This window comes from Trichosurus vulpecula, chromosome 5, assembly GCF_011100635.1.
Source record: "Trichosurus vulpecula isolate mTriVul1 chromosome 5, mTriVul1.pri, whole genome shotgun sequence".
Taxonomy (NCBI): Eukaryota; Metazoa; Chordata; class Mammalia; order Diprotodontia; family Phalangeridae; genus Trichosurus; species Trichosurus vulpecula.
In genome coordinates this window covers 211,552,504-211,570,799 of record NC_050577.1, presented here as the reverse complement: position 1 = coordinate 211,570,799, position 18,296 = coordinate 211,552,504, and the positions used below count along the sequence as shown (strand labels likewise).

At 35.9% G+C, this 18,296-nt stretch overlaps 1 protein-coding gene across 2 annotated transcripts in view; it reads left to right on the top strand.

Annotated features, from left to right (window-relative positions):
- Window positions 1-18,296, top strand: part of GXYLT1 (glucoside xylosyltransferase 1) — an 82,552-nt gene that overhangs the window by 45,425 nt on the left and 18,831 nt on the right. For both annotated transcript variants that reach the window (XM_036761824.1, XM_036761823.1), the window contains 2 exons: window positions 3,898-4,023; window positions 6,960-7,211. In XM_036761824.1, coding sequence (XP_036617719.1) covers window positions 3,898-4,023; window positions 6,960-7,211 — 378 coding nt within the window. The remainder of the gene's footprint in view (window positions 1-3,897; window positions 4,024-6,959; window positions 7,212-18,296) is intronic.

The window sequence follows — 18,296 nt, the reverse complement described above, 5'->3', positions numbered from 1 at the left end:
CAGATTAAAGGAGGTAGGGTCAGAAGCAAAGCAGACTTTTGAGGAAGGACAGGATAAAAAGAAAAAGAAAAGAATAAACAGAAGATAATGGGATGGAGGGAGATTAGTAATTAATAAAAATTAGTAATCATAACCATGAATGTGAATTGGATGGGTTAATCTATAAAATGGAAACAGATAGCATAATGGATTAGAAACCAGAATCCAAGAATATGTTATTTACAAGTGACACGCTTAAAACAGAAAGACATGGTGTTAAAATAAAGGTCTAGAACAGAATCTATTCTGGTTCAGTTGAAGTAAAAAAAAAAAAAGCAGGGATAGCAGTCATGTTCTTGGACAAAGCAGAAGCCAAAATAGACCTAATTAACAGATAATCAGGGAAACTGCATTTTGCTAAAAAAAAAAATACCATCTGTAATTTCTCTGTTAAAGGCCTCATTTCTCAAATATATAAGGAACTGAGTAAAATTTATAAAAACAAGAGCTATTCTTTAATTGGTAAATGGTTGAAGGGTATCCTCTTCTGAGGATATCCGAACTGAAGGCAGTTTTCAGAAGAACAAATCTTCCTATAGATCATATGAAAGCTACCTATAATCATATGAAAAAATTCACTGAGTCACAAATGATAAGAGAAATGCAAATTAAAAGAATTCTGAGGTACCACCTGTAGCAACAATGTGTCTAGCAGCTGCTGTAGGGTTGTGTAAGACCAATAACACCAGCATACAGAAGGACTGCCAACACAGGTTCTTTGATCTGCTTTTCTAGGGAAAGTAACTTTAAGGGGTTAATAATCTCAGTTTAGTCAAGCATACATATATCATTCACTTAGTTCAGGGGGAAAAGATCAGTCCCCTGAACTTCAAGGCAAATACAAACAAATTACCAACATTAACAGACAGACCTTGTCTGATTCAATTTATAGTTTACCACAGAAGCATCAACATCTTACCTGTCTGGGTTACAAAGCTGGGGAGCAGTTATGGCTTGCTCAGAGTCTCAACACTCCTTCCCTGAGTGTGCCCCAAAAGTCAAATGCCAAGCTTGGATCTTATATACCCATCTCAGGGCCCTGGGGCACTTGATTACCTCAGTGCTGAGAAGCACTCAAACAAAGAACAGTGAAAAATCCTATTTTGCTGACCATTACATTTGAAAAGCAAGAATCATTAAAGACACTTAAGAGAAGAACAGCAAAAATCACCTCCTTGATTACCATTACACCCCCTCATACCTATCATAAATGATAAGTACTGGAAGGGATGAGGGAAAATAGGTACACTAATGAGCTGTTGATGGAATTGTAAACTAGTCCAGCCATTCTGGAGGACAATTTAGAATTATGCTCAAAGGGCTATAAAACTGTGCATAACTTTGACCAAGCAATATGACTGCTAGGATTAGGTCTATCCCCCAAAGAGATCAAAGAAAAATGTAAAGGATCTATGTGTAGCATTTTGTGGTAGCAAAAAATTGGAAATTGAGGGGATGCTCATCAATTGGGGGACAGCTGGACAAGTTGTGACATATGATTATGATGGAGTAATATTGTTCTATAAGCCATGATAATGGGGATGGTTTCAGAAAAACATTGGAAGACTTAAATGAACTAATGTAAAGTGAAGTGATCACAACCAGGAAGATGTTGTAGCAGTAATATTGTAATGATTAACAACTTTGAAAGACTTAGCTACTCTGATCAATACAGTGATGTAAGACAGTTCCAAAGGACTTGATGATGAAAAAATGCTATCCACTCCAGAGTGGCAAATTATTATTTTTGAGTTAAATGAAATTTTGTATTGCCATAATAATGATTATTTGTCATTTATTATTAGGTATTCATGATGATAATTCTTTCAGGACACTGGATCAGTATACTAATTGGTACCATAGTGTTCTGAAAAATCGCGAATTTACCTAAAAGGCAACAAGTTTAGTTAGTTACAGGATTGGACCCAGTAACACTTGGAACTTTTATAGTATTTTTTCCTTCACTGTGCCAGGGAACTCAAAATGATTCTCAAAATATGTAAGACTAAAAAATGTAAAAATATATTGTCACTATCTAGTGCCTGTGCTTAAATTCCTTGTGGATTCTAATTAATGCACTATTATGGAATTAATAGAATAAGTTTATGATTGTCCATGTTGCTGACCTGACCAGTTGAAATTTTAATTGCATCAGTAGAGAATAGAATTGATATGGGCGTATTTGGCCAGCTGAATGATATAATACAAATTGGTTTAGGTGGAATTTCACCAATTATAACTCTTTTAATTGGCACTTTGTATCTCTACAGAGTTAATTATTATTCATTATGATTATCTTCAATACTAAGAGGCACTTGGGGTGTTTTTACAATTAGTCAAGAAAAATTGTTTGCAATTTCTATAATTATGGTAACATGTTAATTATATATTGAAATACCCTCTCTCCTTTCCAACTACATACCTGAGTATGTATCTGAGGTCAGATTTTCTTCATATACTTCAATCAAAACAACTTAATCCAACTGATTGAATGATGAAACAGATATGAAAATCTTGCTATCTTCTATTTATCAGGAAATTAAAGAGACTCATTAAAATATATTAAAAAATGCCAATCTTCTCACTCTTTTTTTTGTTTTGATATAGTTATTTTTCATTAAAATGTTATTTATGCTAACATGTAGAGGGTTTGTTATTATTTTAAATGAATTAACAAATATTTTAAATTTTAATAAAAGATTCTTTTATAAGAAACCGCAAGATTGCAGTATAGTCTTGCATTAGTCTATCCACTGCCTAGTTGTATAAGTCGTAGGTGTCAAACTCAGGGCCTGTGGGCCAATATGTGGCCCTCAGCGGTCTGTTTCTATTTAAGTTTGACACCACTGATGTGAGTGCTAACCCTTAAGTGCAGATCTAACCATGTCACTCCCTTTTTCAATAAACTCTAATACTCTTGTTTACTTACAGGCTTAACTAAAAACATCTCTTTTTATAGTTAGCATTTAAAACCCTTCACAACCTGGCACAATTCATTTTTCCAGCCTTATTATACTTTTCTCCTTTCCTCACAGTCTAGCCAAACTCACCTTTTTCCTGGTACTACACACAATTCTACATTTCCCATCTCGATGTTTTTGCACTGGCTGTTCTTCATGCCTGGATTGAACTTCTTAATCACCATCTGTTAGATGAAATCTTTTCTGGTATCTCCAGCTGCCAGTTCCCTTCTCACAATCATCTTTTAATTTATGTCGCATGTACTTATGTTTTTATGAGTTGTCTCTGCCTGCCCCCCAATAGAATGTAAACTCTTTGAGAGGTCATGGATAGTTTCAATTTTGTCTTTATATCCCTTACACCTAGTATAATGCCTTGTTTGCACTTGGTGCTTAATAAAAGTTTGCTAATTGATTGTGTTCAGAATAGTTTATCTTAAGTATATCTTACCGTATTCTTATTCTTCAGAAATTGGTGATTTTCTTTTTTACCACTTCTAAATGGATATTGAGTATGAACTTATTTTATGACATCAAAAATTACATACTTAAGAAAGCATCTGCTTAAATTCTTCATTAATGTCTTATGGATAGTATAACATTAAAAAACTGAATAAAAACAAGCAATAGAGAGTTATAATCTAATTTCTGCCAAATAACACAACATAAATGATACAGTTTTTATTTTTAAAATTACCTCTCTAGTTCCTTTAAAAGTATAGATTCATTTGAGGAGGTTTGATATTGAACTGTTTTACTTTTGTCTTTATGTTTCCCGTGTCTAGCATAGTGTATTGTATATACTTGGTGCTTGATAAATGCTTGTTGATTCATTGATCTGATTAAAAAAAAAGCAGAGGACTAAACTATTTTTTCCCCTTTGTTGTTTTTATCTTAGCTCAATGGCTGGAAATTTCTACAGACATTTAATTATACTATCTATCCAATAACTTTTCCAACTGAGAATGCAGCAGAATGGAAAAAACTATTTAAACCATGTGCTTCACAGAGATTGTTTTTACCAGTAAGTTCTTAAAAGAGACAATGCCAGAAAGCTATTCATGAGCAGTTTTTTTGATCAAAGCATATTTTTCATTGTATTCAGTATCAGAAATTAGGTCCATGTGAGTAGACCACAGTATAATTAACACTAGAGAATTGCATAGGAGAAGCTTACCTGGCCTCAGTTTATTCATTTGTAGAAGGAGGGAGTTGAACTTAGATAGCTTCTAAAGGTCTCTTTCAGTTCTTCTAGCCACATATTTGTGATCCTGTGATCTTAAGCAGAATAAAGGATATCACTGAGTGATGTTTTGTTTAGTGAAAGCAACAGGCCCTGGGTAGTCATGCATACCTGTAATCTCTACTCGTGGGGAAACTGAGGCTGGCGGATCTCTTGCATTCAGGAGTTCTGATCTGGAGGCTAAGTCAGTCAGTTGGCCTCACTACGTTTGACATTAATATGGTGAGTCCCCAAGAACAGGTTGCCTAAGGAGGGGTCATCTGGCCTTGGTCAGAAATAGTCCATGTATTGTGTGGACCAGGTATTGAGTGGGACCTGTCCCTTGAGAAGCTCCTGCACTTCCAGCCTGAGTGAGACAAGGAGATCTAATCTTTGAAAAGAAAAGAAAAAAATAGAAAGCAAAGGATAGCATATGTACTTCATTTGGTCTCTGTACCATGTAAAAAGAGACATAGAGGAAAGCATCCAGCATGTTGACTGTGGATAATTTGAGGGAGAACACGGATTAGAGTTGACTATGGCTAGGCATTGGTGGTTTGCCATATGCACCAAATACTGAAGTAGTAAAAGTTTAAGAAAGTTGGTACCTCAGGAAAGCCAACCTTAGGTCTTAGGGTCAAGAAAAGAAAGTGCTTTTCATATTGACATGGAAAATAGGGTTACCATACACATACATACACATAAGTCTGTGGGTGTGTGTGTGTGTGTGTGTGTGTGTGTGCGCGCGCGCGCGCCTCTGTGTGTGTGTGTGTGTGTGTACATAAAATAAGAAAGAAATTCCATTTCTTTCTGATTCCTAGCTAAAAGTATTAACACAGTAAACATGTTAGGACCAAAGTCTATTCCACTTGACAAAATATGACTAACAAGTTGGCCTACCTAGTCTTGATCTTTCTCATCCCTTTTCAGACTTCTTACTATACCCTCCCTTTTCCCATTCATCAAGGGGAATAGCAAAAGGCTTACTCAAAGTTTTAAGAAGTGTTTTATTGCAAAGTGATTGGCATGAATTCACTTAACTTTATACTAAATTTGTTATAACTTCTATTCTTTGTATTACTCTAAAATTGGCTTGAATTAATTCTTTTCTGTCACATCTTTTCCCTCCCCCACTTTTTAATAGTTCATTTGGTTCTTGTGTAGTATAAAATTCTTTTACTGATGTAATCTATTTCATGTCCTAAAGATAACCTGTATCAAGAATATCGTTTCTTAAAAGTTGCTCTGGCCTTATTTAACCAGAGTTCGGTGTAAAATAATCTATACTTTCCTGAATGATAGCCCTTGGATAAAGTTCCTTTAGTTTTCAGATAAGGAGTTGAAAAGTACCGATCTTTGGAAAAAAACATTCTATCAAAGGGACTCCAGAAGTGCTGAAGTGATTCTTTTAATTTCTGATTGCTGTCTCTTCAGCCTTAAACTTTAAGCTGTTTGTTTCCAGTTGATTGAGTAGGTAACAATCTTTAAACAAACACTTAGCAATATATCATTGCTTAAAAATGGAATTTTTAAAATAAAATCAAAATGAAAATTGGGGTTATAAACAGCTTAGTAAGCCCCCAAACTGCTCCTGCAGCTGTTTTAGGGTTTGGAAAGGGAATTTCCTCACAAGTTGTATGTCAGATACCAATATTCTCATTTTACAGTTGAGGAAATGATTTGTCTTTTAAAGTCTAGAATGTGATGATAGATCAATCTTTGATCTTTATTTTCTAAATTGAATAGTTTATTTTAGTAATTTTAGTGATTTAGTAAATTAGTAGTTTATGGATATTTGAATGAATGATGAATGAATGAAAGAAAAAGCATTTATTAAGCTGAAATAATTTTTCTGAATGGCAAACATTGTGCTCACCTCTAGGAACAGAAATAGAAAAAGCAGAATAGAGTCTGCTTTCAAGGAACTACCTCATACTCTTAGTTGGGGGAGACAATACATGAGAGAAAGTTTAACTGAAGAATGGATAGCAAAGTCCAGAATTCCCAAGGGTGTTTTGATATTGCAGATGATGAGGCCCAGAGGTCCTTGGGTTCACTGGATATCTGGACAGTAGATGATAAAGTCTAATGGTCCTTAATATCACCAGAAGGGATAGAGTTAGTGACTTCCATCTCATCTAACCCCTGTGAGCAGTGAAACTTCCTATATTGGTCCTGAGCAGCGAGGGGGAGAGAGTAATACAGGAAAGCAAAGGGGGAAGATGCCCTGTTTTTTGTGGGTCTTTCTGTAACATCCCAAATGAGTTATAAAGTCTTAATCTGAAAAAAGGATATCAGAGGACCTGAGTTCAGAGTATAACCTTGAAGAAGTTACTTAACCTCGTTGGGCCTCAGTTTCCACATTTGTAAAGTGAGGAGGCTGGACTAATTGGCCTATTCAGAGGTCCTTTCTATTTCTGAATCTATGATACTGCTTATATTTTTTTTTACTATTATCCTCACAAGTTTGGAACACTGATGTAGACAATTGTTAAAATATTTGTTTTCATCGAGAGTTACTACATTTAAAATAAAAAGTTTGTAATATACATATAGTAGGTGGTTAGGATGGAAAAAATCAGATTTTGAAAAAATTAAACTTTTGAGAGGCAAATTTTCATTCTTTTTTGAGCTAGTATAAATGTATAATTGAAATTTATGTGTGATGAAAAGAGTGCAATTTTTTTCCCCAGGCAAAGAGGAATTGTAATTAATTGTTCAAATATCTTTCTTTATAGTTAATCCTGAAAGAAGTTGACTCACTACTATATGTTGACACTGATATTCTTTTTTTACGCCCTGTTGATGATATTTGGTCACTGCTAAAGAAATTTAACTCCACACAAATTGCTGCCATGGCACCAGAGCATGAGGAACCTCGAATTGGTTGGTATAATCGCTTTGCCAGACATCCGTACTATGGAAAAACTGGAATAAATTCTGGAGTTATGTTAATGAACATGACTCGAATGAGAAGGAAATATTTCAAGGTAAATTGGTAATATGAGTAGTTGTTGGAAATGTTAAATTCTTATTTCTTGAAAGTTTGTTTCTAAGGTTTGGGTTTCCTTTTCTTTTAAAATCTTAAGTCAAAAGAACTATTTTAGGGAATGCTTTTAGTGGCGCAAAATCCTATTTGTTCAGGATGTCTAGAGGTGTTTCGATTAATTTAATATTTAATCACAACATATGTGATATGTTATTGATGAGCCATTTTCAGTCATGAACCCATTTGGGGTTTTCTTGGCAGAGATGCTAGAGTGGTTTGCCATTTCCTTCTCCAGTTTATTTTTTAGATGAGGAAACTGAAGCAAATGGGGTTGTGACTTTCCCAGGGTCACACAGCTAGTAAGTGTCTGAAGTCAGATTTGAACTCAGGAAGGTGAGTCTTCCAGACTCCAGGCCTGGCACTCTCTCTACTGTGCCACCTAACCACCCTACATAGGGTATTCAGATAGGCAATTTTCAGAACATTAGAATTCAAAAAAGTAGGTGATACTAATGAGATCAATCATCTGGGAGAGAGGACAGCAATGAAGGTGCTCTGTGAAGGCTTTTCACAACACAGTTCTAAATTGCCTTGAAGGGCTAGTCTGTTCTATGAACTTTTACCGATTTTCTTAGAGCAAGCAAATTCCAACTTACTGTCACCTAATTGATGTCATTCAGAATATGGGGAAAATAACTTTGTTGTACCGTTTCTCTCTGTATCATCTTCAATAATCTCGGTTCCACATTCCTTAGTTCCTGTTTTCCTTTGTCCTTTCTTCTCAATATGTCCTCTGGAAATCTTTACTGTTAACCACCATTTCACCTCGCCAAACAACCCCCCTCTTCCACCCCTGACCCCTTCACACACACACACACACACACACCCTTGACATCTTTTTCCTCCTTCCACTTCCTGGCACTGATTCAAATCTCATTTTCTTCTGTTCTGATCTTTATCTTTGTCATCTAATGGCAGGATAATCTCAAGACACCTTTCTATGGTTGTCTTCTCCATTTCAGCCCTTTTCATTATCTTTGATAACTTCAGTTTTCATACTGATGGCCCTACCATTTGTACTGTGGCTTCATTTCTTCAACCCTCTTTTATCTCTGTTTTATAGGAATAGAGATTTATAACTGTAAGGGGCTTTATAGATATGTAATCCAAACACCTCATTTTAGAGAAATTGAAACCAAGAGCTGCAAAGTAACTTGCCCAGGTAATGAGTAGAAGAACCAGGATTTGTCCGTAGTCACTCTGAATCTAAATCTAATGCTTCCATTCTCCCCCCCTCTCTCCAGCTATACCAGAATATCTTCATCTTAGCTATCCAAGGTGGTCATATTTTGGATTTCAATGTCACGGCAAAACTATTCCATCTTCAAAATTATTAACTCCCAATTTTCCCTCATTGCTCACAATCTCCTGTCCTTTCACTGTTCCACCTTAACTGAATTTCAGAGCTGCCTGCTTTTTAACCTCATTGTAACCTCTAACCCTTCTCTGTTCTACCAGTTCATTATCCCTGTTCTGACTTCATTTCCCTGTTATTTTTTTGCTAATTATGTATTTTTTCATTGAGCAAAACTCTTCTTTCTCTCCCTTTCACCTCAACTCCCCACACCCACTCAATTTAGAATGAAAGAAAAATAAAACCCTTGCTACAAACATGTTTAGTCCAAAACATATGCAAATATATGCAAAAATATGCACAGAAAATATGTCTTATTCTGCACTCTTGGGTCTTTTACTTCTCTAACATGTTCTATCATGAGGCTTTCTGAAATCATGGTTGGTCATTACAGTGATCAAAATTCCTAATTTTTTCTAAGTTATTTATCATTACCCATTATTGTTGTTGTATACATTGTTTTCCTGGTTCTGTTGACTTCACTCTGCATTAATTTATCTATGTCTTCCCAAATTTATCTTTTTGTAGTTTGGGTGGTGTTGCTAAAGAGAGGTATATTGTGGTGTATTGAGTGTTGTGTTGTTCTTGTATCTCAGGGACAGCTTAAGCTGGAGACCTATAAGTTTTCAGACCTCCCAAAGTCTGATCTAGGGTAAAATTTGATGCGGCATCCCCTGGTCTGAGGTTACAAGTTCTTGACCTGGGTTTGGATCTGAGCAACAACAAGTAGATTCAGCCATTATCAGCCAGCTCAGAAGCTCTGCCGGTTTAGAGTGACAGAATTGCAGGTTTCTATTTGGCCTGGGATTTCTACCCTGGTTATTCCTCTACAGGCTTCAAACTGGGCTGGAAGATGAAACTGAGACCCTGTTCTGCTTCTGAGATTTGAGCCACACTGCTTCTGCTACTTGATTCTGAACCTGCTCCTCTCTTGGTTCACTGCCTAGGGCCAGAGACTACTGGGCAGGGGATTTGCAAGAGGGTGCAGGTCCTCTCCTTGTTTCCCCTGAATCTGTGACCTAGAACTGGATAGTAGGTGAAAAAGATGCCGTTTGATACCTGTCCTCACTGTGGTGTCCCAGTATGGGAATGCGGGTGCCCTTGTATAGGTCTGGGACCTCCACTTGCCCTGATGTGCAGCCTCTCCCTTACTAGAATGCTTCCTATGTTGGACCCAGTGTCTTCAGAATCTGTCTCCTTATTCTCACCTGGACTTGAAAAATGACCCATGGTGACTTTTTCTTGGATTTCCTCATCTTTTCCAAATTCCATCCTACCTTCCCTCCCCTTCCCCTTCCCTAAGAGTGTAAGCAATCTGCTATCACTTACACATGTGCAGTCATGTAAAACATTTCTATATTAGTCATTTTGTGGAAGAAAATTTGAGCCAAAAAAAAAATAAAAGAAGGAAGGAAAGTGAAAAATAGTATGATACAGTCTGTATTCAGATGCCATCAGTTCTTTCTCTGGAGGCAGATAGCATTTTTCATCATGAGTCCTTTGGGACTTTCATGGGTCATTATATTGCCGAGAATAGCTAAGTCATTCACAGTTGTTCATTGTGCAGTATTGCTGTTACTATGGACAGTAATCTCCTGGTTCTGCTCCTTTCACTCTTCATCAGTTCATGTAAGTCTTTCCAGGGTTTCCTGAAGTCATCTTGCTTGTCATTTCTTATAGTACAGTAACATTCCATTACACTTATATACCACAGCTTGTTCAGCCACTTCCTAATTGATGGACATTCTCTCAATTTCCAATTCTTGGCTACCACAAAAAGGACTGCTATAAATATTTTTGCACAGATAGGTTCTTTTCCCTTTTTTTTGGTAACATCTCTTTGGGATACAGACCTTGTTGTGGTATTGTATGCACAATTTTATAGCCCTTTGGGCATAGTTCCAAATCGTTCTTCGAAATGTTCACAACTCCATCAACAATGCATTAGTGTTCCGGTTTTCCCATATCTCCTCCAGCATTTATCATTTTCCTTTTCTGTCATGTTAGCCAATCTGAAAGGTGTGAGGTGGTACCTCAGAGTTGTTTTAATTTGCATTTCTCTAACCAATAGAGAATTAGAGCATTTTTTAATTTTTTTTAAAAAAATATTTATTTATTTTTAGTTTTCAGCATTTACTTCCATCTGCTTTTGAGTTTTCAGTTTTCTCCCCCTCCCTTCCCTCATGTCCAACCTCCCCAAGACGGCATGCAATCTGATATAGGCTCCACATATACATTCATCTTAAACATATTTTCACAGTAGTCATGTTGTAAAGAAGTATTAGAACCAAGGGGAAGGACCACAAGAAAGAAGAAACAAAAAAAAAAGAGAGCAAATAGTATGCTTCGATCTACATTCAGACTCCATAGTTCTTTCTCTGGATGTGGACAGCATTTTCCATCATGAGCCTTCTGGAGTTGTTTTAGGTCCTTGCTTGGCTGAGAAGAGCCAAGTCTAGGAAAGTTAGTCATCCCACAATGTGGCTGTTACTGTGTAGAATGTTCTCCTCATTTCACTCATCCATTCATGTAAGTCTTTCCAGGTTTTTCTGAAGTCCACCTGCTCATTCTTTCTTTTTTTAAAAGTTAATTTATTAATCTTTAGTTTTCAAGATTCACTTCCATAAGTTTTAAATTTTCCCCCCCTCGCTCCCCAAGATGGCATGCAATCTGCTATGGGCTGTATACATACATTCTTATTAAACACATTTTCATATTAGTCATGTTGCATAGAAGAATTATGACGAGGGGGAGAAACCACATATAGTGAAGAAAATCATGAATTTGCCTCAGTGGTTCGGTATCACAGGATATAAGGAATTCTCTAAGTAGAAGACAGAAGAATTAAAGCATTTATTCAAGCTCCAAAGTAGCAGACCCACAGACCACTGTTCCCAATTCAATATCATGGGCAAAACCTTCCAGATCCAATAAGCCTGCCTCACAATAGTAACCAGGAGGTTACAGAAAAATATTATGGCAGCAAGCCAAACCATACTTGTGCTTACCCCCCAAAGCTAGAGCCCTCCTGTAAGATTACCCACATTGGGGTAACTAGGTGGCACAGTGAGTAGAGCACTGGCCCTGGAGTCAGGAGGACCTGAGTTCAAATCCGGCCTCAGACACTTGACACACTTACTAGCTGTGTGACCTTGGGCAAGTCGCTTAACCCCAATTGCCCTGCCTTCCCCCTCAAAAGAAAACAAAAAACAAGATTACCCACTGGTCTCAAGCCCTTGCTCAGCACTCTCTGGTCTGCATGCTCCTGAAGCTGGTTCTCTAATCAGTCCTGCTCTTAGTTTAGCTATCAGCACCATATATTTGTGTCTTAAAAAGAATTTGGTAGGACTTCTTCTTTGCCTATTTTCCCAAATTGTTTTTATAATATTGGAATTAATTGTCCTTTAACAAACCCATGTGACCTAGGCCTTCCCTTGACTTAAGCAGGTCATTAAAGACTCCCAATTAAATCAAAGACTCTTGATTGAATCAAAGGCTAGACTCAAAGGCACTTGATTGCCTTACTGCTGAGAAGCACTCCAAAACAAAGGACAACAAAAAATCTCACTTTACTTGCCATTACAAAGAGGTAAGGTAATTTTAGTATCTGCAGAAGCCAAGACACCAAGAAGTCTAACTACAACCTGTTGAATTAATAGCAGAGAAAACTAATTCCTAACCTCCTCATTCAGCACCCCACAGTACATCCTGACTCACCACTTTATGTCCTGGGATTCATTCAGCAGTTCCTTTGCTTCTGATGCAGTCCTTGCCAGCACACCCTGCTCATGTCCTTACCCCACTATTTTGTGGAAACAAGCAGCAGACCTCAGCACTGCCCATTCCACTCCCCTTCATCTACCTGAGGAGGAGGATGTATAGGAAAGCAGAAGCTTGCTCTGTTTGGCATACAGTGTGCTACAGCACTGCTCAGTCAGAGAACTAAAAAAACAGAACTAAGGCAGGAAGTATGCATGTATGTGAGGAGCTATATTAGGCTTGAAGGAAAAGAGACTGCCATCTACCTAGGGCTAGTTTTGTTATCCCAGAAGTCATTTGGGAGGGTTCATGTGTATGAGGGGTTACACTAGGCTTGAAGGAAAGGGGAGATTATAGGTCTTCCAAAAGAACACAAGAAATTAAAAAAAAAAAAAAACCTGGGTGCTCTAATGGAAGAAATTATACCAAAAAACTTCCTTGAACTTTTGACTATAGAAAACAATGCCAATCTAAAGAATTAACATATTTTCTCCAGAAAAAAAAACCTCAAACTATAAGATGCATAATGGTTAAACTTAATTTTAATAATATAATAATACAATTAAATACTAAGCTTGATACGTTAAACAACAAATTCTATAAATAATCAGGAGAAGGAATTTAGAGTATAACCCAAGGTCATATAATCTGCAAAACTGGCTCTAATCATTAATGAAAAAAAGAATAGTCTTCAATAACAAAGAAACATTTGAAAATTTTCTATTAGAAAAAAACCCACCCAGATGTGAGCACATTTTAAAATTTGCAAGCATTCTGAAAAACAGAAATAAAAGATAAATTTAAAAATGCACTTATACCAAGGAAAGCACACTGGCTTACTTGCTGTTCCTCAAACAAGACACTGATCTCTTGGCTCTAGGCATTTCTCCTTTCTGTATCCTGCTTGGCTGGAATGCTCTGTACTTATCTCTTATCTCCTACCTTCCTGCAAGTCCCAACTAAAATCCCAACTTCTACTGGCCATCTTTTCCTTCCCCCCTTAATTCTAGTCCCTTTCTTCTGTTAATTATTTCCTATTTATCCTACTTGTTCGTGAATATTTGTTTACTTATCTCCCCCATTAAATGGTGGACTCCTTGAGGCCAGGGCTGTCTTTTGCCTCTTTTTGTATCCCCCAGCCCTTAGCACAGTGCCTGGCACATGATAGGTTCTTAATAAAAGCTTATTTACTGACTGACCTATATCCCATGTAAATATATGTCATAGACACATGTATAAGTGTTTACATGTATGTAAAATAGATTTATAAGAATACATCCCCATCAGTATTCTCCTTTTTCTTGAAGATTACAGAAAAGAAAGTTTGCAGCCTTTTTAAATACTTTAAAAAGTTCTAATCTAACTTCTTGTTGCAGTTTTCTGTTCAATTTTAGCCTGACCATGATGTAAATATAATACTTTTCACCTCTCTGTAATTTCACTATTTTGACACCGGCTGATGGCAAACAAATTTGAAAAACATCAATGTATTTAACTTTCCCTCAGAGGATTCTTTTTTTTTTCAACAGTCAGTTTTTTTGCTTTCTCAGTCATCTCCATCTTCTTCTCTTTTGAACCCCACAACCAATTACAGTACAAGATTTAAATAATTTTGGTAGAGACTCTGGCTTTAGTATGTCTCTTCATTTAACTGATTTATTTCATTTTCTTTTTACTGTAAGAAAATTAAGGAAAATAAGCTTAAAACATTAGTCTTTTGCTGGGTAGTATTTGTACATAGTAACATATCACTGAAGATGGCACTGTAAGATTTTCTAGGTTTAATATGACTTTTAGTTTGCTAATGAATTTTATGCTGTTCCTTTTTAATTTGAAGATTTTCTTTACATTACTTGTATTCTATAAACTTCATATTAGTTCTATAGCAATGGCATTTAAGACATTTTAAATTAACAAAATTAAACCTTAAGCATTAAAACTTTAGAAAACAGGTTATTTAAAAGGAGACCAGATTCAATCATTATCATATATTCTCATTTGTAAATTGTGTTACATAATTTATACTTTTATAATATGATAAAGGAAATGGATAAACATAAAGAAATTATTTTGGTTTTGTAGCACAAATAAGGATTTCATTTATTAATATTTATTGTATTATATTCCCTGCAGAGATGTAGAAGTTTGTTACTGATCATGAAATATTTCAAAACTTATGGGAAACAAATATAGTGCAAATAGATATTTGTCCATATGCAATTTACTGTGATTTGACCACATCACTTGTTGCAATAAGAAACATGATCAAAAGCATGAAAAGCCACTCATAATAATACTATATAATAATCCTTATAATAAGCCTAAATCATACCTTTATAAATAATGCCTTGAAAATACATTTTTAATTAAAATTAAAATGGGATAAATTAACAGAGTTACCAAAACTGAATCGGCGTAAAGGATTATGTAGACATTTATACTACCAAAAAAAAAATCCCCCCAAAACAGGAGTGGTTTGTCACTTCCTTCTCCAGTGGATTAAGGCAACCAAGATTAAGTGATTTGCCTGGGGTCACACAGCTAGTAAGTGACTGAGGTCAAATTTGAACTGAGGTCTTCCTAACTCCAGCCCAGCACTACATCCACTGAATCACCTAGCTGCCCAATTTTTTTGTAGTTTGATGTGACACTAAATAAATTAATTCATGTTATATTGTAATTTTTATTATATTGACTCAGCCTACCCATAAGTAATTAATAGTCCACCTTATTTAGGTCTGTCTTTGTGTAGAAAGTGTTTTGTAGTTGTATTCATGTAGTTGCTAGCTATATCTTGGCAGGTAGACTCTCAAGTATTATACATTCTGTAGTTAATTTAAATGCAATTTCTCCTAGCTTTTTTTGCTGTGCTGTGTAATATGCAGAAATGCTGATGACTTATGTGAGTTTATTTTAGATCCTGAGACTTTGCTAAAGTTAATATTTTCATTACTCTTTTTTAGTTGACCCTTCAGGGTTCTCTAATGAAACCATAAAATGATCTACATAAAACAGGAATTTTGTGTCCTCATTACCTATGCTTTTACCGCAATTTTTTTGTTTTATTTTGTCTTCTTGCTATAGCTAGCATTTATGGCATTGTATTAAGTAATAATGGTGATAATGGACATCCTTTCTTTATACCTGATTTTGTTGGAAAGGTTTGATGATGATGATGATGATGATGATGATAATAATAATATAGTGCCTACTGTGTGCCAGGAAGAAGTAGCTGGTGGCTCAGTGGATAGAGCACTGGGCCTAGAGTCAGAAAGACCTTAATTAAAGTCCAGCCTCAAACACTTCCTAGCTGTGTGACCCTGAGCAAGTCACTTAGACTCTGGTTGCCTGACAAAATGGATCCACTGCAGAAGGACTCCACTCCAAACCATGCCAGTATCCTTGCCAAGAAAACCCAGAGTGGGGTCTTGAAAAGTCAGTCACAACTGAAACAACTGAACAACAAAAGAAATGTCAGGAGCTGTGCTGAACAATTTACAAATATTATTTCATTTGATCCTTCAACAGCTTTCTAGGTAGGTGCTATTATTTTCCCCCTTTACAGATAAGGCAACTTAGGCAGAGATTAAATGACTTACCCAAGATCACATGGGTAGTAAGTCTGTGAGGCAGGATTTCAAATCAGGGCTTCCTGAATTCCAGGCCTAGTGCTCTTGCTAACTACCTGCCCCTAGTTTATCCCCATTACATTCAGTGCTGGCTCTGGGTTAAAAATAGGTACCATTTACTGTATTAAGGAAAAGATCATTTATTCCTATATATTTCTAGTGGAAATGGGTGTTGTATTTTGTCAAGCTTTTTCTTCATCAATTAATATAATCCTGATATTTACTGGTGATTGTTATTAATATTTTCTATTATGTCTACTGCTTTCCTAATATTAAACCTGCCCCTGCATTTCTGGTTTAATCCAACATGGTCAGATTACATATTTTTTATATATTGGTGTAGCCTCTGTGCTGATATTTTATTTAAAAATTTTATGTTGATCTTCATGAAGGATATTGGTTTTTTTCTCAGCTTTGACTCTACCTGGTTTAGGTATCAAGACAATATTTGTTGTTAGAAGGAGTTTGGTAGAATTCCATATTTTCCTATTTTCACAAATAGTTTATGTAATATAGGAATTAATTATTCTTTGAATGTTTAATAGAACTAATTTCTCTTGGAGTTCACTTTTGGCCTAGTTTAATGTTTTTTTCTGAGATTGAGTTGTTTAAATTCCCTTTATTCTGTTATTCTGGGCATCTTAAAATATTCAACAATATTATTTAAGTTTTGGATTATAATAATTAATAATTAAATTATTGGATTTTTAGCGTATAGTTGGGCAAAAGAGTTTCTGACACATTTAAAATAATCTATTTTTCCTTTATTTGTTGTAAATTCTCCTTTTCATTTTTGATATTGGTAATTTGTTTTATTTTTTCCTTTTAAAAATCAAATTAGGGGACAGCTAGGTGGCACAGGGAGTAGAGAACACCAGCCCTGGAGTCAGAAGGACCTGAATTCAAATCTGGACTCAGACACTTAACATACGACCTACGTGACCTTCGGCAAGTCACTTAACCCCAACTGCCCTGCCTTCATCCCTACAATAAAAAATAAGAGAAAGAAAAAGTAAAATTAGCTAGTCATATGTTTACCTTAGTGGTTAAAAGGAAAAAAAAAACCTAGTTTTTTTCCTAATGCTGTAGTTTAAAAAAAAATTAGTTTTGACTTTTTAAATTCAATTTGATTTTCAGAATTTCTATTTTGTTGTTTAATTTATGCTTTTAATTTTTAATTCACTGGTTTTCTAAGTCTATTTAGTTCACGCCCAACTTGTTGATGAATGTATTTAGAGATATAAATTTTTCTCTATGGATTGCTTTGAATGCATCTTAAAATTTTGATTTGTTGTTGTTATTTCTTAGAAATTAGGTGTTGTTTCTATGATTTATTCTGTAACACACTAATTCTTTAGTATTAAGTTATTCTTCAATTTATTTTTAATCCTGTCTTCAACTGCCCTTTATTGGATGAATGTGTGTGTATTTAATTATGATCTCCATGCTGATGATTCTTTATTCTGCCTATTCTGCCCTAACTTTTCTACTGACCTGCAAGCTCACATCTTCATCTGTCTTTCAGGCATCTTGAACTGGATTTCCAATAGATATTTTAAACTAAATATGTCCAAACCAGAACTCCTTATCCTTTGCCCCTAAACCCTCCCCACATCCTACGTCCCTTAGTACTTTGAGAGTGAAACTATCTTCTCAATCCCTCACACTTGCAATTCCCCACTATCTCTCACTCTCTATATCCATTCTGTTGCCAAGACCTGTGGATTTAACCTTTGCAATATCTCTTGAGTATGCACCTTTTTCTCCTCTGACACTACCACCATTCTGGTACTGGTCCTCATTACCTCATGCCTGGACTGTTACAATAGTCTACTTGCGAGTCAGCCTGCCTCAAGTCTCTCCCCATATCAGTCAGTCCTTCATTTAGCCACCGAAGAGATTTTCTGACCTACTCACTCACCTACTCAGTAAACTCCAGTGGCTCTCTATCACCTCTAGGATTAAATACAAAATTTTCTCTTTGGCATTCAAAGCGCATTACAACCTAGCCCCTTACTACTTTTCCAGTCTTCTTACGCCTTACTCCCTGCCACAAATTCTTCAGTTCAATAACACTGGCCTCCTTGCTGTTCCACAAAAGACACTTCATCTCTCATCTCTAGGTATTTCTCTAACCGTCCCCCATGCCTGAAATGCCCTACCTCCTCATTTAAAGCTAATGACTTCCCTGGCTTCCTTTAAGTCCTAACTAAATGCATTGGTAACTAAGGTGGGACTTTCTTACTGTTTTAAAATGATTAAGTGTCTTTGATTGAGCCTTACT